At 37.9% G+C, this 19,594-nt stretch overlaps 1 protein-coding gene across 1 annotated transcript in view; it reads left to right on the forward strand.

Moving 5' to 3' along the window:
- Nucleotides 1–19,594, forward strand: part of HSPA4L (heat shock protein family A (Hsp70) member 4 like) — a 56,291-nt gene that overhangs the window by 22,183 nt on the left and 14,514 nt on the right. The window contains exons 6-14 of the mRNA XM_006153142.3: nucleotides 725–824; nucleotides 1,172–1,305; nucleotides 2,605–2,849; nucleotides 2,991–3,067; nucleotides 4,127–4,278; nucleotides 4,746–4,852; nucleotides 8,019–8,152; nucleotides 11,036–11,235; nucleotides 16,630–16,728. Coding sequence (XP_006153204.1) covers nucleotides 725–824; nucleotides 1,172–1,305; nucleotides 2,605–2,849; nucleotides 2,991–3,067; nucleotides 4,127–4,278; nucleotides 4,746–4,852; nucleotides 8,019–8,152; nucleotides 11,036–11,235; nucleotides 16,630–16,728 — 1,248 coding nt within the window. The remainder of the gene's footprint in view (nucleotides 1–724; nucleotides 825–1,171; nucleotides 1,306–2,604; nucleotides 2,850–2,990; nucleotides 3,068–4,126; nucleotides 4,279–4,745; nucleotides 4,853–8,018; nucleotides 8,153–11,035; nucleotides 11,236–16,629; nucleotides 16,729–19,594) is intronic.

The raw sequence follows: 19,594 nt of genomic DNA on the forward strand, positions 1-19,594 counted from the left end.
TATGTCAGAAATTAGTGTCTGGACAGAGTAATGTGAACTTTTGACCATTATTCACTTTGTGGTTTGTGCAATAGATACGGGCAATATTTTGTCCTTTTGTGCACTACTGTGTCCCTGGTAGCTGGAAACCTATCTAGTTAATGAACTGTATCTTATAACTTAGATTTTTACATGGAAAATATCACCAAGTCAGGATAAGCAAATTTACAAAACAAAATTTAGGTCCTTCTCCTGTTGTTGATATTTGTTAAATGAAATTTCTACATTCAAGAAACAAAATTAGAGGCAACTGCTTAAAACTTAATATTTGGTGAGCATAGGCACTCTGTAACAATTTTTAAAATAATAATAATTAAAATGAAATGAATAGGGACCAGCAGTTGAAGGAGAAGGGATTGTGGTGTGGCCATCCCTCCTGGGGGGTGATTTCTCACTTTCTGTCTCTGTCTCTGTCTTTCTGTCTTTCTGGCGAGCGCACATTCCCTATAGCAAAAACCTCTCCAATAAATAAATAAATAAATAACTCTTAAAAAAATAGTCTTTGTACTTTTGGTCGAATCTAATAAAAATAAAACGTAGTATATCTCATTTATTTAATTAGAAAATCATTTCTTGTCCTAAACATACATAAGTTTTAGTGTAGTTGTTTGTTATTTCTTAATTGATGGAATGTTTAAGTAAAACCTATTACATCAAACTAATATTTATTGATTTAAAATACCAGATCCCTAGCTTTTTCACTGATGCTGAGAGAAGATCTGTGATGGCTGCAGCCCAGGTTGCAGGCTTAAATTGCTTAAGACTGATGAATGAGACTACTGCAGGTAAGTACTTTGCAATTTGAAAATTACTATTAGAGAAATACTGTTAATAGTATTTTCTAATTAATAACAAAGCATTTTGCTTTTTAAACCCTGTTACTTCTGGTTCTTACAGGCTTGTTCTTTGAGTGCATTTTGCCAGAGGTTAAAGTTGTTTTGTTGACTAAGAAATGTCACTACTAAAGATGAGTAAGGAAAAAACAAAATTTCATAAAGTTAATTTACTTTGAAACTAACAATGTATAGTATCATACCGTGTATTAAAGTACAGTACCAAATTGACTTATCTTTTAGTTCTTTTCCAAATAATTGTTGTGCCACAGTTAACCTAATTCTTTGTTCTTTCACAGTCGCACTAGCATATGGAATTTATAAACAGGATCTTCCACCATTAGATGAGAAGCCAAGAAATGTAGTATTTATTGATATGGGACATTCTGCCTATCAGGTCTCGGTTTGTGCTTTTAACAAAGGAAAACTTAAAGTAAGTAAATAATTTATTTGCTGTAATTAACTTTAATGATTAAGACCACAGGCAATATAGAGACTCATAAGAGCTGAGTTTAAATGCTGGCTTGCCCTTCAGAAATTGTAATCTTGAGGCCAACAGGTGGTAGAGTGGTTAAGGCTCTGGACACCCACATGGTCAGAAGCAGTTCAGGTCCTGGACCTAGCATCTTGCAAATCATACCAGGCACTTGTACATGCTTGCCCAAAATTCCAAGAGGAGACTGGGGGAGAGGGCATTGCCGTGTGGCCATAACCCCTGGAGTGGGTATGATTTCTCACTTTCCCACTCATTGTCTCTCTCTGTCTCTCTCAGCAAGCACAAGCCATATAACAAAACTTTAAAACAAAACAAACAAACAAAAATGTGATCTTATGCAAGTTCATTTCTCCATCTTGTTGAAATTTTGTGCGTGCATGCATAAAAGCCCAGTGTGTTTTTCAGGCTGCTGAGGTCAGGATTTAAGCCATGGTCAACTATGTGGAATCTAGCTCTTTTATCCCCATCCTATTATACAGCTTACCCCAGAGTTTTTGTCTTTTGGGATATTCTTGCTGTTGTTTTTAATTGCTAGAGGGTGCATGTACTCATCAGAGAGAGAGAGAGATGGACAGGGTAGAAAGCACCCTTTCAAGGGGGCATGGCATCTGGCTCCCTTAACCACTGAGCTATAGGGCTAGCTCTCTTTTTTTTTTATTATTTAAATATTTTTAAGTTTATCTTTTCCATGAGAGAGAGAGATATCAAGGAGAAGTTGAGGAGGGAAGACCCCCTAATGGGATCTTGATGCCGTGATCTCTAACCCCAACCATTGACCAGCCCTGGGATCACGGGCACACACATGCACTGTGTACCTTCCCATGTGGCAGTACCTCACAGGAGTTGTATTTTTACTACTGTGCCACTATCTGCTCTTGTTCTGATGAGTACGTTTAGGACTGTTTCTTTTCTGTCTTAAATTTGGTGTTTGGTGTACCTGTTCAGTACTATCGTTAGAACCAAGGATAGGAGATAATGACGTTTTAGTTGTTATAATTCAATTATTACAGAATTAGAATTATTCTTTTAATTATAATACATAGATCTGTAACTGTAGAAAACATTATTTAGGATAAAACTTTGCTGAATATATGATAATTTAATTCTGATTCTGAACTTGGCACCCCTGTGGTTGAACAATTTCTTTACCCTTGTTTTTATTTTCATTTTAGAAGTTTTTATTTTTGGAAAAAAAACTATTTCTGAAAATTCATTTCTGCCTTTTCAATTAAATAGGTCTTGGCTACCACTTTTGATCCATATTTGGGTGGCAGAAACTTTGATGAGGCATTAGTAGATTATTTCTGTGACGAATTCAAGACAAAATATAAGATAAATGTGAAAGAAAACTCTCGAGCCTTGTTGCGTTTATATCAAGAATGTGAAAAGCTAAAGAAGCTAATGAGTGCAAACGCATCAGATCTTCCATTGAATATTGAGTGTTTCATGAATGACTTGGATGTTTCTAGTAAAATGAACAGGTATTGTGTATGTTTTCAGTTCAAAAAGTATTTGCTTATTTTAGAATGTTAAGATCACATTAATTTTTTTGTGTTGTTATTTTGGAAGATTTGCTCAACCTTTCATCTCCCCCAGAATGATTTTATTTCATTTTCTCACAGGGCTCAATTTGAACAATTATGTTCTTCCCTTTTGGCCAGGGTTGAACCACCTTTAAAAGCAGTTATGGAACAAGCTAGTAAGTGGAAATTACTGGACTATCAGAACTACACTAAAATGTTGCTCCCTTGTGGAGGGGAGTATAAAATCGTCAAAGCTTTTTCTTTTTTTAATGTATTGCCAGAGAGTATGTGTGCATATTTGAGAGAAAAAGTGTGTACACACACCCCCAACAGGGTGTGGTCATGCCTCAATCTTATTTCCCCTATTTCTCCATCTCAGCAGGATTTGGGCATGCATGCACACATTCCCTGTGTTTTTCAAGCCACAGGTGCTGGGATTCAAAGAGCAGTTAGTTGGCCATGTGTGGAATCCAACTCCCTATTCACAGGACTTAACCCACTGCCCTACAGGGCTGGCCCTTTGTATCGATAGCATTTTAGAGGCTAATACTGTGCATTCTTCATTTATAAGAGGAGAGCACTAGAAATCTGGGTTTGTGAGAATTTTTCCTAGCTCATTTTACTATTTACATCATAAAGCCAATGCTAGTTTTATTTGGAGTACTTATATAGTAACTATACCAGATTCTAAAGTGAAATTAGAGTAGGAAGAGAGACATAATTCCTTTCGGTAATCAATTAAAATATACTTCCTCTACGAATCCATGAGGTAGACATTAGAAAACTGAAGAGCTTCTTTAAAATTCATGAAATGCTGGAGACCAGCAGGTGGCGTGGTGGTTAGGGCACTGGACACTCCCACATGGCCGACCAGAGTTCGGGTCCTGAATCTGGTGGCTTGCTTTCTCGCTTCCTCTCTCTCTCTCTCTCAACGTCTGTCTCTCTCTGGTCAAATTTAAAAATAAATGAATGAATAAATAAAATAAAATAATTATTTAAAAAAACTCATGAAAAGCTTATCTGTTCCTACTGTTACTCGTTTATCTGAACCAAGTAATGTACTTGTCACATAGATTAATATTTATTAAAATTTGCCTTTTTCCAAAATTGACCTTCTTTCTTGAGCAAATACAAAATTTGACTGTTTTGTTAAAAATGTACTTTTCAAAGTCTAATGTTCACAAATTTTTGGAGACTATCACAGTTTTCTCAATTAAAAACATCTCATTTTCTAGACTTACAGCGTGAAGACATAAGTAGTATAGAAATCGTAGGAGGAGCAACACGAATTCCTGCAGTGAAGGAACAGATCACTAAATTCTTTCTTAAAGACATAAGTACCACACTAAATGCTGATGAGGCTGTTGCAAGAGGGTGTGCATTACAGGTATGATTGTTGTTTTTTTTAGAATGTATATCTTGCCAGAGATAATGGGCCTAAAGGGGCCTTTTGATATTACCTGTTCAGTCACCTGTCAGTAAGCTATAAATAAATTGAGATTATTTCTGATAAAATAATTGATACAAATAAAAGACGCAAAGTCTGGTATCTTTCCCATTTATACTTTAAACTATAATAAGACAGTATGTCTGTGGCCACACTGAAAGAATACCAATTTTATGAATTCTTACAATTATGCCCATTTAAAATTACTTTCAGAGATTTAAAATTATTCTTTCATTAATTTTTTTGAAAGGTCACATAGAGGATACTCCAGCCCTTTCAAAGTTTAACTGGACATTACCAAGAAACAGTAATTTTAAAAATATGATACTTTTAATATAAGGATTTTATCAAGTAGTTTGTGTGATTTTTATTTGTTAATTTAAATATGTTATACATCTTATTTTCAGTGTGCAATTCTCTCACCAGCATTTAAAGTGCGAGAATTTTCCATAACAGACCTCGTTCCATATTCAATCACGTTAAGGTGGAAGACCTCTTTTGAAGATGGAACTGGGTAAGTTATTTTTAAAACCTTGATTAGAGCTTATTGTAAATCTTTAACCAGTTTAAACCACCTTTTCTAAGTAAGAGAGATTTATACTCTTAGAATTCTGCCAAGTATTTTTCAAATATTAGAAAAAAAATAGAACATATGGGACCAGCAGATGGCATACTGGTTACGTCACTGGACTCCCACATGGCTGACTGCAGTTTGAGTCCCAGACCAAGAGGGTTGAAACTTACACTGGGAGTGTGTGTGTTTGTGCCCAAAATCCCAAAAAGAGAATGGAGGAGAAGGGATTGAGGCTTAGCCATCTCCCAGGTGGTGATTTCTCACTTTCTGTCTCTCTGTCTCTCTCTCTCTCATGCACCCTATAGCAAAAAATATCTTAAAAGAGAAAAAACGAGAATGTAAAAATTATATATAATGTAAACCATGATGGGAACATTTATTATAAAAGTAAATGCTAATTTTTAAATGAAAATTATAGTATAGAAATGTAAAACTTGAAGACGTTCATTTGCCATACCTGGCTCTCTTTACCTATTTTAGAGAGGTAACAGTTTCTAACGCCTAATATATGTATTCCAGTCATTTTCCTTGAATATCTATAATAGACAAAAGTATGTACTTTTTGGTACATGTACAATGATTTATAAATCTTCAGTGCAGCTTGGTTTTTTAAATATATTGTATATTTCATCAAAAGACATTAACTATTTTTTATTGTTGTTGCTTTAGAGGTTTTTGCTATAGGGTGTGTGTACTCGCCAGAAGGACTGAGACAGAGAGACAGAAAGCGAGAAATCACCCCCTAGGGGAGATGGCCACGGCCACAATCCCTTCTCCTCCATTCTCCTCTTGGGATCTTGGGCACACACGCACATGTGTCCTGCGTGAGTTTAAGCTACCAGGTCTGGGACTCGAACCATGGTTGACTTCGTGGAGTCCAGCAACATAGCCGTTACGCCAACTGCTGATCCCAACATTAACTATTTTTTTATAAGTTTGTGTGTCATAGTAAATTTAACCAATACACTATTTTTTAAATAAATATTTTTTATAACTTTATTTATTTATTTATTTATTTATTATTTGACCAGAGAGAGAGAGAGAGTGAGAAAGCAAGCCACAGGTCTGGGACTAGAACTGCAGTCGACCATGTGGGAGGTCAGCACCCTTAACTACCATGCCACCTGCCAGCCCCATAACTAATACATTTTTAACTCATATTTTTATTACTTTAAGCAGTGCTATTGGGAGCATCCTTGTATACATTTCATTTTTTGGTGTGTTTTAGCTTGTTTCCTTCTATATTTTTAAATTGAACATGCTGATAGTAAAAAATTTTAAAAATGGTACTTTGTTATTAAATTTGTATTTCTGATTGTTACAAGTTATAGACTTTTTATGATTTTGTCTACATTTACACTTCTTTTTTCATGAATTGCCCAGGATTTAAGTATCTTGCCTAATTACCAGAATCAAAATGTGTATTTCAAAAATTTTACTTACCTGCTTTCTGTTCCCCCCCCCAATTGCCAGAGGGTACATGCGCTCACTAGAGAGAGAGAGAGAGAGAGAGAGAGAATACCCCACTGGGGCATGGTCAAGCCACAGTCCTATTTCTCCATCTAGCCAGAATTTTGGTCACACACACACACACACACACACAAACACACACACTCCTGGTATTTTTTTTTTTTTTTGAAGAGGTTTTCGCTATAGGGCGCGTGCGCTCGCCAGACAGAGAGAGAGACATAGAGACAGAAAGCGAGAAATCGCCCCCCAGGGGGGATGGTCACGCCGCAATCCCTTCTCCTCCATTCTGCTCTCGGGATCCTGGGCACGCATGCACATGCGCCCGGTGTGAGTTTTAAGCCACTGGGTCCAGGACACGAACCGCGGTCGACTATGTGGGGAGTCCAGCGACATAGCCATTACGCTAGCTGCTGGTTCCCCCATCCTGGTATGTTTTTCAAACTGCCAGGACCAGGATTTGAAATGCTGTCTGCCATTTGGGATCCAGCTCCCTATACACAGGGCTTACCCACTGTGCTACAGGGCTAGCTCCGCTGCCCTACTTCTTATAAGTATAGTTTATATAATGAATAAAGTCATATTTACATTGTAAAGTTTCTTTTAAGTTTTTGTTCTATGTTCTTTACCTGCTGGCCACGAATAGGGTAAATGTTAACCATAACAATTGTTTTTTCTTGTCCAATTTTTATTTTCCCATGTTTCTGTAAGTTTCAAAAGCATTTCCAAATGAAAGTTTTTTCTTAAAGGGAACTAGAGTAAAAAGGGTTACATTTAGTGGCCATCAGGTGGTGTGGTGGTTAAGGGCTCTGGATTTCACATGAGCAACTGCAGTTCAAGTCCTAGACATGCTGGCTTGCTCTCTCATTTTCTCTCTCACTTCCTCTCTCTCTCTCTCTCTCTCTGTCTCTCTCTCTCTCTCTCTCTCTCTGACCCTCTCTGGTCAAATTAAACTTAAATAATAAAGTTAAATAATTCTAAAAAAAAAAAGAGTTAAATTTAGTAAGTAATTTGGAAGTTAATGGATGGGACTTGGTCTTTACATATGAGAAAAAAATTTAGCATATTGGCCTTAAAATATGTATGTGTGTGTGTGTGTACGTGTGTGTGTGTGTGTGTGTGTGTGTGTGTATACATATTCTTGTGCCAGCCAGGTGGCATGGTGGTTAGAGTGGCTGGATCCCATATGACTGACTTAGCAGTTAGAGCCCCAAACCTGGTGGCTTGATATAACATATCAGGCACATCTGCGTGTGTGCCCAAAATCCTGGGAGGAGAATGGATGATTGCAGAACGGCCATCCCCCAAGTGGGGGAAGCAGTGATTTCTCACTTTTCCTCTCTCTCTCACTGTCCTCTGGTGAGCACACATGCCCTAAGTGGGGTTTTTGTTTGTTTGTTTTCCATAGGAAATCTTTCTCTTTTTAGTAATGTGCAGTTGTTACTATGATAGACATTCTGAAAAGTTTGAGCCATAAATCTGCTAAAATGCATTTTTATAGCAGAATCAGTAGTTGTTTTTCTTTTCTTTTGTGCATAGAGATCTTTGTGATTGCTGCTTTTGAATTAGTAATGAAATGGGTTCAGTAAATGAGTTCATAAGCACTTTTCCATTTAGCGTCTTTCTCACTCTGTTTTAGGGAATGTGAAGTATTCTGTAAGAACCATCCTGCTCCATTCTCAAAAGTTATTACTTTCCACAAGAAGGAACCATTTGAACTAGAAGCATTTTATACTAATTTACATGAAGTGCCTTATCCTGATGCAAGAATTGGTAAGAGAACACAGATTTTTCATAAGTTTTGGAGGTAATAAAAATCAAGGAAACATATAAATTGCCATGTCAGCTGAACTGGGATTTTTAAAGAAAGATAGTCATACTTTTTTCTAAATATGCACTTTTAGTGCTTTGTTTATTTCTAGAGTAACAACAAGTTTGAGTATTTTTAATTCTTTATTCATATTTAAAGTGCTCTATAATTGGCCTTGAAAGATACTTGTGAGGATTATTTTTTATAGAAAAATTCTTTAATCAGTTTTTTGAAATTGTGCTGCTAGATTGGCTGTGTATTCTGATTTTAAACTTAATGTCCATTGACAACAACTAGAATATTACTGGATTAATAACAGTAAAAATAGAAGACTGTAATGTCCAGCTTAACTATATAATGTTTTTTCAGAAGATAAAAAAACTTAACAGCATTTAAAAAAGAAGAAATAATTTTTAAGTTTAAAATTTTTCTATTTATTGCTTTATAGATAAATTAAAAAGTGGATGATGTAAATATGTCAACTACATTATTTAAAGGGGTAGAAATCATTAAATTTTTTATCAGTTTGCTAGAGCTGCTAAAACAAAGTATTGGGTTGTTGGAAAAGTCATGATGTATTTTTTCTATGTTTTTTGTGCAAAAAATGTATTATGACTTTTCCAACAACCAAATACTACAAGCTAGATGGCTTAAATAGAAATTTATTGTCCTATTTCTCGAAGCTAGAAATCTGAAATCAGGGTATTGGCAAGTGGAGATCTTTCTGAAGGCTGTAAGGGAACCATTCTTGGATTATAGATGACCTTCTTCATGTTCACATGACTTTCTCTGACATGTGTGTGTATATGTTTGTAAGTTACTGCTTTTTTTATAAGGACATCTGTCATATTGGATTAGGGCCTACCCTTCTGACTTCATTTTACCTTAATTACCTTTGTAAAGAGCTTATCTCCAAATACAGTCACATTCTAAGGTACTAGGGGGTTAAGACTTCAGCTTAAGAATTGGGAATGGGGGTGGAGGGCATATCATGATGTATTTTTTCTATGTTTTTTGTGCAAAAAATGTATTATGACTTTTCCAACAACCAAATACTACAAGCTAGATGGCTTAAATAGAAATTTATTGTCCTATTTCTCGAAGCTAGAAATCTGAAATCAGGGTATTGGCAAGTGGAGATCTTTCTGAAGGCTGTAAGGGAACCATTCTTGGATTATAGATGACCTTCTTCATGTTCACATGACTTTCTCTGACATGTGTGTGTATATGTTTGTAAGTTACTGCTTTTTTTATAAGGACATCTGTCATATTGGATTAGGGCCTACCCTTCTGACTTCATTTTACCTTAATTACCTTTGTAAAGAGCTTATCTCCAAATACAGTCACATTCTAAGGTACTAGGGGGTTAAGACTTCAGCTTAAGAATTGGGAATGGGGGTGGAGGGCATAAAATTCAATACACACAAAAGATCAGTTAAATGTAAATGTTTTACTACGTAGTTTTTCTGCTTAGTATTCTCTTCTACTATGGATAGCATTATATTTTAAATTTCTTTAAAGAAACATTAGTAGATTTCTTCTTTTTTTTTTTTTTGGAGAGATTTTCACTGTAGGGCGCGTGTGCTCGCCAGACAGAGAGAGACATAGAGACAGAAAGCAAGAAATCACCCCCCAGGGGGGATGGTCACGCCGCAATCCCTTCTCTTCCATTCTCCTCTCGGGATCTTGGGCACGCACGCACACGCGCCCGGCGTGAGTTTTAAGCCACCGGGTCCGGGACACGAACCGTGGTCGACTACGTGGGAGTCCAGCGACATAGCCATTACACTAACTGCTGGTTCCCGATTTCTTTTTTTTTTTGGAGAGGTTTTTGCTATAGGGCGTGTGCACTTGCCAGAAAGACAGAGAGACACAGAGAGATAGCGAGAAATCACCCCAAAAGGGGGATGACCACACCACAATCCCTTCTTCATTCTCCTCTTGGGATCTTGGGCACGCACGCACAGACGCCCAGTGTGAGTTTAAGCCACTGGGTCTAGGACTCGAACTGCAGTTGACTACATGGGAGTTCAGCGACATAGCCATTACGTTAACTGCTGGTCCCCATTAGTAGATTTCTTAAAGTGAAAAATTGATAAGATTTTTGAGGATGTTAGTAACATGGTAATTTAGAATTATAAAAAAAAATCTCCAGGCATTTATGGAATTGCTTTATTTATGAATTGCAAAGGCGATGATGATTTGTAAAGCTTTAATTTTGTTTTCAGATTTAGAAACTGAATTTTGTTATTTTTAGTTTTACAATAGCAGTATTATGAAATAGCTAGAAGTTATATTGCCTTTGATTCAAATTGTCCTTGGTTACAATTCCACCTCTCCTTTTTCCTAATATTGATGACTTTGGTCAGATTGCTAAAACTTTCAAAGTCTTAATACCAGGTTTCTTGTGGTATAAAAACATAACCTGGAACCAGCAGATGGCGTAATGGTTATATTGCTGGACTTCCATGTGGTTGACCATGGTTTGAGTCCCAGACTTGGTGGCTTGAACTCTCTGGGTGCTTACCTGTGTGTGCGCGTGTGTGCCCAAAATTCTTAGAGGAGAATAGCAGGAGAAGCGATTGCGGCGCGGCCATCCGCCCTGGGGGCTGATTGCTCGCTTTCTGACCCTCTCTGTCTCTCCAGGGAGCACTCATGCCTTATAGCAAAAATTCCTTTTGAAAAGGGAAACATAATCTGGAGGAATTGTCTATGCCATGATAATTAGGTGATCATAATTTTACAGTTATTTACCAGCTTCCTAAAAAAAGATAGCTTTTCGAGTAAATGAATCGAATGAGCTAATCTGAAGCTCATGTACTGACCAAAGTTTTTTTTTCCTAAAGGGAGCTTCACTATTCAGAATGTTTTTCCACAGTCTGATGGTGATAGTTCCAAAGTGAAGGTTAAAGTTCGAGTTAACATCCATGGAATCTTCAGTGTGGCTAGTGCATCAGTGATTGAGAAGCAAAATTTGGAAGGGGATCACAGTGATGCTCCTATGGAGACAGAAACTTCACTTAAGAATGAAAACAAAGAAGATGTGGTATGTAGAAATCCTATCTCAAAATTCCTCTAATAGATAATATATACAGTATCTTAATCATAACTGGCACTTTAATAGTTTAATACATTAATCTCTGAGCTTTTGCTTAGAATTTCTGCTGCAGGAATCATTGTAATTTTTTTTTTTTTGGAGAGATTTTCGCTATAGGGCATGTGTGCACGCCAGACAGACAGAGACATAGAGACAGAAAGCGAGAAATCACCCCCCAGGGGGGATGGTCATGCCGCAATCCCTTCTCCTCCATTCTCCTCTCGGGATCTTGGGCACGCACACACACGCGCCTGGCGTGAGTTTTAAGCCACCGGGTCCGGGACGCGTACCGTGGTCAACTACGTGGGAGTTCAGCGACATAGCCATTACTCTAACTGCTGGTTCCCTCATTGTAAATTTTTTTAAAATAAAAGCATTGAAGAAAAATTTGATGTTAAGTGCTTTGCACCTACGTTGTAATACACTTTTAAGAGACTTGTGTATATTTAATAGCATTATATGAACAATGAGTTTTGAGTCTCTTTTTCTAAGTCATTAATTCCATTAAAAAGTATATCTTTTGGCTAGTTTTTTAGTTATAGATAAAATCAATTGAGAATGATAAATTTAGAACTAATCACATAAATTTTTTTATTTGTTTCTTTATTGCCTTTTTTTTTTTTTTTTTTTTTGAGAGAGAGAGAGATTTTTGCCTTAGGGCACATGTGCTTACCAGAAAGAGACAGAAACAACGAGACAGAAAAGGTCACTCCCCAGGGAGGATGACCACACTGCAATCCCATCTTCTCCATTCTCCTCTGGGGAACTTGAGTATGCACACAAATGTGTCCAGCATGATTTTCAAGTCACTGAGGTAACCGTACACCATGTCCTGGCCCCAATATTTTTAACTTGAAAGTACATGTTTAATAAAGAATTTTTCAGAGTTTTGTTAGGGAGCATCTGTGGTAGTTAAGCAAAGGAACATTCTCTACTCAATAACATTAAAATACAGATTTGTTTTGTTTTGTTTTTTCCTTTATGGAAAAGTTTTGTGACAAAATTTATTCTTGGTGTACTGTAAGTGAAAGAATCTTAGAGAACTCAATCATATTTTATTAAAAGGAGCTTCACTATTCAGAATGTTTTTCCAGTCTGATGGTGATAGTTCCAAAATGAAGGTTAAAGTTCTCTTTAACCTTTTGTATATTCTTTAAAATTTATTTTTAATGGCATTTGTTGGATTTTTTTAATCTATTTGTACATATTAAGAGTGGTTTTTCTTTTGTTAAATCTCAAGGTAATCTCCCCCAGTCTTTATTTTTTTCCTTTTTGAAAAAGAAGGAGGGTAAGAAAAGGAAAGGGAAAGAAACAGAGATAGGTATTTTTGATAGAATGTTGCCCTGTTGGAGTCCTCTTGTTCTAGCCTCTTACTTAGAGTTCAGCTATGCTCCGCATGTTCAGGTTGAACCAGGAACATAACTAGTGCCTCCTGTGCAGCTAGCAGCCTCTTGAGCAGCAACACTATCTCTGTTGCTGAGGGCCTCACTTTATATATGTGTGTATATATATATATTTTTTTTAATTAACTTTATTCATTTATTTATTATAATTTGACTAGAGAGGGATAGAATGAGAGAAAGAAAGCAAGAAAGCAAGCCACAAGTCCAGGACTTGAACCGTGGTCGGCCATATGGGGGTCCAGTTCCCTTAGCCACCATGCTACCTGCTGGCCCTGGGCCTCAACATTTTTTTTTTTGAAGATGTCTTTTTTATCTATTCTAGACAATACACATTTTGCATGAACTTTTGAACACCCATCATACAATCTTCTAGATTGAACAGAACTCAATCACAGTCATGTGCCACATAGTTGTTTTTGTTTTAGACAGAGATTTCTTTTTTTTTTTTTTTTTGCTATAGGGTGCATATGTTCACCAGAAAGACAAAGGCAGAGAGCTAGAAATTACCCCCCTGGGGGAATGGCCATGCCATAAATCCTTCTCCTGCCATTCTCCTCAGGATCTTGGGCACACATGCCCAGAGTGAGTTTTAAGCCACTGGGTCCAGGACTCGAATAATAGTCAACTATGTGGGAGTCCAGCAATGTAACCATTACACCATCTGCTGGTCCCAGCCACATAATGTTTTGATCAACAGTAGACCACATGGGACCAGCGGGTGGCGTGGTGGTTAAGGCGCTGGACACTCCCACATGGCCAACCATGGTTCAAGTCCTGGACGTGGTGGCTTGCTTTTTCACTTTCGCTCTATCTCTCTTTCTGTGTGTCTCTCTGGTCAAATTAAAATGAATGAATAAATAAAATTTAAAAAATAAAAACAAAAAACAGTAGACCACAAGTATGATGCTGTTCCCATAAGATTATAATAAGCCATTGGCCTAGGTATGTAGTGGGCTGAATACCATCTATAATACATGTAAGTATGCACTATCATGTTCATTCAGCAAAGAAATTACCTTGACACATTTTTCAGAATGTATCTCCATCATTAAAGACTATATAACTACTTCATTAAAAGGTCAAAGCATTTTATTTCATTCTTCCTATGTATGGTTTTGCTGTTACATCTGTCCTTATTTTAGTTAAGGAACTAGAAACATACTAATCTGTTAGTGAAGTAACCATCAATTTCCATAAGTTAACAGACTAATTGCTGAGAAGTTAATTTTTTTTTTTTTGAGAGATTTTCACTGTAGGGCGCGTGCGCTCGCCAGACAGACAGATAGAGACATAGAGACAGAAAGCAAGAAATCACCCCCCAGGGGGGATGGTCACGCCGCAATCCCTTCTCCTCCATTCTCTTCTCGGGATCTTGGGCACGCACGCACACGCACCCGGCGTGAGTTTTAAGCCACCGGGTCCGGGACACGAACCGCGGTCGACTACGTGGGAGTCCAGCGACATAGCCATTACGCTAACTGCTGGTTCCCCCAGAAGTTAATTTTTTAATGGCAGTTTACAGTAACTTATATCAGTGTGTAATTTTAATTCATTAAAATTGGTTTTTACTGAAATTAAGAACACTTTCATGCCTTATAGGACCAGTTGTTCATAACCATTTCTTTAAATTCACCTCTTTCTTTTTAATTGCCAGAGGGCATATATACATGCAAAGGAGAGCAAGAGAGGAGGAGAAAGCACACACACACACCCCTGGTATGTTTTTTGAGCCACTTGGGCTGGAACTTGAACCAAAGCCAACCATGTGAGATCCAGCTTCCACTAGGCCACAGGGCCAGGTCTTCTTCACCTCTGTTCTTTTAAAGTATACCTGATGAGAACTGTCGTTTTCCTAAGTTAGCAAATCCTTAGAACTGAAAATTCTTAAGAATAGTATGGGTAGGGCCAGCAGGTGACATGATGGTTAAGGGCGCTGGACTCCCACATGGCCAACCATGGTTCGAGTCTCGGACCTCGTGTCTTGCTTTCTCACTCCCCTCCCCCCCCCGCCTCTCTCTCTTTCTCACTCTGCCCCTCTCTGGTCAAAATTTAAAATAAACAAAGTTAAATGAAATAATTCTTAAAAAATAAAATAGTATGAGTGACCAGCAGATGGAATAATGGTTACATCACTGAACTGCCATGTGGTCTACCGTAGCTCGAGTCCCAGACCTAGTATCTTGAAACTCACGCCAGGCACACATGCATGCATGCCCAAGATCCCAAGAGGAGAATGGAGGGGAAGGGATTGTGGCATGGCTATCCTCCCTGGTGGGTAATTTCTCACTTTCTGTCTCCCTAGCTAGTGCACATGACCTATAGCAAAAATCTCTATTAAAAAAAAAAAGAGAGAGAGAGAATAGTATGGTACATATCTTCTAGCATTTTTTTTCTCTCTCTTTTTTTAGTGTATACGGCATATGCACTTGCCAGTGAGAGACAGAGAAAGAAAGCAACCCCAAGGAAGTATGGTCATGCCATTTGCTTTTCTGCATCTTATCAGGAGTTGGGACATGGTCATACACACACCTAGAGAGTTTTTCCAACTGCCTTGGGCCAGCATTGGATCCACAGTCAACCATGTGGGTTTTGACTCCCTTAGCTACCAAGCTATGGAGCTGGCCCTACCTAGTATTTCTTGTTTGTTACTTCTGTCTGTCTGGGTTAGAAGTCCAGTTCACCAGTTTTTTAGGGTGATTTTTTGATGTAGACTTAAAGGACTCACCTGCGAACAAAGTGAGTCAATTTATAACATTCACTTTGATCACTCAGAGATCTGTTTGCCTACAAAAATGTTTTGGGCTCTAACATTTTTAAGAAGTTGAGGTTCCTATATAAGGAATTTCTACATAGGCGAGATGTTCCCTAAACATTCCTTTGTAATTTATATGGTCAAGGGAAAAAGAAAGGTAAGTAACATAGATCTTTTTTTTTTTTAAAGCAATTTTGCTTCGTTCCCCTCTTTTTTAAAAGTCTGTTTATTGACCAGAGACACAACTCCAGCAGGCTCTTCACACCCAATTCTCTCGCATCTTCAGCCAGTCCAAATCCAGAGGTTCATGTGTACACACCTGGCATATGCAAGGAGATCCCAGTACACAAACCAGGGATCATCCCATTTTCATCCAGTTTCATTACTGCTGTACCACCATCTGATCCTTCACATTAAGTTTTTTTATAAGTCTTTTTCATGTGAAGTTTGAATATTTACAGTTTCTTGTTTCCATATACTTGAGACCAGTTTTCTATGTATTTTGCAATTTGTTGGCAAACACTGAATTAAAAAAGGTTTATTCATGTAGTATCAAATAGGCCATTTTACTTTACTTGTTACATTTGTTATTTATAGTTATTCTCCTTTAAAAATTAGCTTCTACTTCATGATTTTCACATATTTGAAACAGCCTTGAACTCTAAAATTTTTTTAGAATTATTATTTAATTCCATTTGTTATTATTATTATTATTATTATTATTATTATTATTATTATTATTATTTAATTTGACCAGAGAAAGGAAAGAAAGCAAGCCACCAGATCCGGGACTTGAACTGCAGTGGGCCATGTGGGAATCCAGCACCTTTAACCACCATGACACCTGCCACCCCGGTAAAGTTTATTTTTTAAAAAAAGACAGAAAGGGGACCAGCAGATGGTGTAATGGTTACATTGCTGGACTCCCACATAGTCAACTGCAGTTCGAGTCCTGGACCCAGCAGCTTAAAACAGACCAGTATGTGTGCATGTGTACCCAAAATCCCAAGAGAAAATGGAGAAGAAGGGATTGTGGTATGACCTTCTCCCTGGGGGGGTGATTTCTCACTTACTGCCTCTCTGTCTCTGGCAAACACATGGTGCCCTATAGCAAAAATCTCTCTTAAAAGAAAAAAAGAAAGAAAATGAAAAAGATTCTTACGTGCTGTTTACCTATTTTGCTTCCAGGATAAAATGCAGATTGACCAAGAAGAAGGTGGTCATCAAAAATGTCATGCTGAACACACACCAGAAGAAGAAATTGATCACACTGGAGCCAAGACAAAGGTTAAGTTTACTAACCTTGTCTTTTTGAAATTGATATTTTGGGTTATAGTATATACTTAACATATGTACTTCATAATACTTGGTTTTACTTCACTTGATATTTTTAAATCTTGGTACAATAAAACAGTTATGGCCAGGATAAATGCATTTCAATGATTTATTTATAGTTTCATGTTTGCTTGTTTTTTTATTTTTTTAGAATGAGCCCTAGTTTTTTATTTTTTATTTATTTTTTTTTTTTGGAGAGATTTTTGCTACAGGGCATGTGTGCTCAACAGAGAGACAGTGAGAAATCATCCCCTAGGGTGGATGGCCACACCAGTCTCTTCTTCATTCTCCTCTCGGGATTTTGGGCATGCACACACATGTACCTGGTCTGAGTTTTAAGCCTCTGGGTCTGGGACTCAAATCGTGGTCGACTATGTGGGAGTCCAGCGACATAACCATTATGCCATCTGCTGGTCCCAAGAATGAGCCCTAATAATATAAGTAAAATTGTCTTTTTGATAGGAAAACAATGATATATTTGGGGCCAGTAAAGTGGCTTGGTTTTTAAGGTGGCTGGATCCCACATGGCTGATTGCACAGTTCACATTTTGACCCAGTGGCTTTAAAAAACATGCCAGGAGTATGTGTGCCCAAAATCCAAGAGGAGTGTAGACAAGAAGGAATTGCAGTGTGGTGAATGCAAGCACCCTATGGCAAATTTTTTTTTAAAATTAAGAGATATTTTTAAGTAATATCTTTTTAGAATTAAAGATATCTCAGAGAAAATATGAAGTGGAACAAAATAAATGAAATATTAACAATTTTAGAATTAACTACACTTAATATTTTGCTGCATATCATAAAATATTTTTCTTTGTGAAACAAACATTTTTAGGGGCCAGCAGGTGGTGGGTGGTTAAGGTGCTGGATACTCCCAGATAGTTGACGATGGTTGGAGTCCTGGACCTGGCGGCTTGCTTTCTCACGTTCCCTCTCTCTCTGTCTGTCTCTGGTCAAATTAAAATAAGTGAGTGAATAAATAAAATTAAATAATTCTTTTTAAAAAATAAAATTTTAGAAGATAAATAACAAGTTTATTTACTTAGAGGTGAGTACCCTTGAGAGGATCTTGCCGTAATTTATCTCCTCCCACAGGCTTCCATTTAGCTAGGTTCATGGATGTATCCGATATTACTCGCTGGTTCCCTACCACCTGTGCCACTGCAGTTTTTCCAAGAATGATTATTTTATTAAAACAGTCATTGCCAATAAGAGAGAAAGAAGAGACCCTGCCCCAGACACCCATATGGATTTGACTAAACTATCATCTTCAATATATTTTGCTAACCACAGAATTTAAATAATATAGGTTAGCTTTATAGGTTTTTCTTCAAAAGTTATAAAGATTCAGTTTTTTGTTGTTGTTGTTGCTGTTGTCATAGGGCATATACACTTGCAGGAGACAAAGAGAGAGTGGAAAAGTGAGAAATCCTCCCTGAGGGGATGGCCATGCTGCAGTCCCTTGTCTTCTAATCCCCTCAGAATTTTGGGCATGCACACACACATGCCCAACATTTTTCTCAAGCCCCCAGGTCCAGAACTTAAACCACAGTCAGCCATGTGGGATCTTGCACCTTAACCACCACACCACCTGCTGGCCCTAAAGATTCAGTTTTAAGCCCCAGGATTTTAAAATTATTTAAAACCTGAAGCCTATTTTTCTAAATGGTTTACTTTGTCCAGTTTTGCTTTTTTCAAAAAGAGGGGTTTTTTGCCAGAGAGCATGTGCACTCTTCAGAGAGACAGAAAGGGAGGGGCAGAAAGAAAGGGAAAGCAAGGAAGCATCCCCACCAGGGAGCATGGGCATTCCACAGTCCCTTCTCCACCTTTTTTTTTTTCCTTGAGAGATTTTTGTATAGGGTATGTGCGCTTGCCAGAGAGAGAGAGACAGAAAGACCCCCCCCCCCCCAGAGGGAATGGCCACATCACAATCCCTTCCCTCCATTCTCCACTCAGGATTTTGGGCACGCACACACATGCACCTGGCATCAGTTTAAGCCACGGAGTCCAGGACTCCAACCATTGTAACCATCATAACATCTGCTGGTCCCTCCACCTCTTCTTTTTTTTCATGACTTTGGATATGCACACAAATCCTGTCAGGGTGTTTCTCAAGTCACTAGGGCCAGGACTTGACCTGCATTGTCAGTCACTTAAGATCCAGTTTTCTTTACCACCAGCCCATGGGCTGGCCATGTTTAATAGTTTTATTGAGGTAGTTTGTGTGTCATACAGTTAAGCCATTTAAATGTATAATTCAGTGGTTTTTAGTATATCAGATTTGTGCATCCATCACAATTTTCCTACATTTTCATCTCTCCAAAAAGAAACCCTTTACTGGGACCAGCAGTTAGCGTAATGGCTATGTTGCTGGACTCCCATGTAGTCGACCACGGTTCATGTCCTGGACCTGGTGGCTTAAACTCACGCCGGGCGCGTGTGCGTGCGTGCCCACGATCCCAAGAGGAGAATGGAGGAGAAGGGATTGCGGCGTGGCCATCCCCTCTGGGGGGTGATTTCTCGCGTTCTATCTCTCTGTCTCTCTCTGTCTGTCTGGCGAGCGCCCGCCCCCTATAGCAAAAACCTCTTCAAAAAAAAAAAAAAAAGAAACCCTTTACCAATTACCAGTAACTTCTAGTTTCCCCTCAACCGTCTCTGGCCAACTCTGTGCAACCACTAATCTATTTTATGTATCTCTAGATCTGATTATTCTGGGCATTTCATATTAATAGTTATACAATGTGTGGTCCTTTGTGACTCTTCTTTCACTATGCATATGTTTTCAAGGTCCATCCAGGTTGTAGGACGTAACCATGTT

This window comes from Tupaia chinensis, unplaced genomic scaffold, assembly GCF_000334495.1.
Source record: "Tupaia chinensis unplaced genomic scaffold, TupChi_1.0 Scaffold000362_1, whole genome shotgun sequence".
NCBI classification, from domain to species: Eukaryota; Metazoa; Chordata; class Mammalia; order Scandentia; family Tupaiidae; genus Tupaia; species Tupaia belangeri.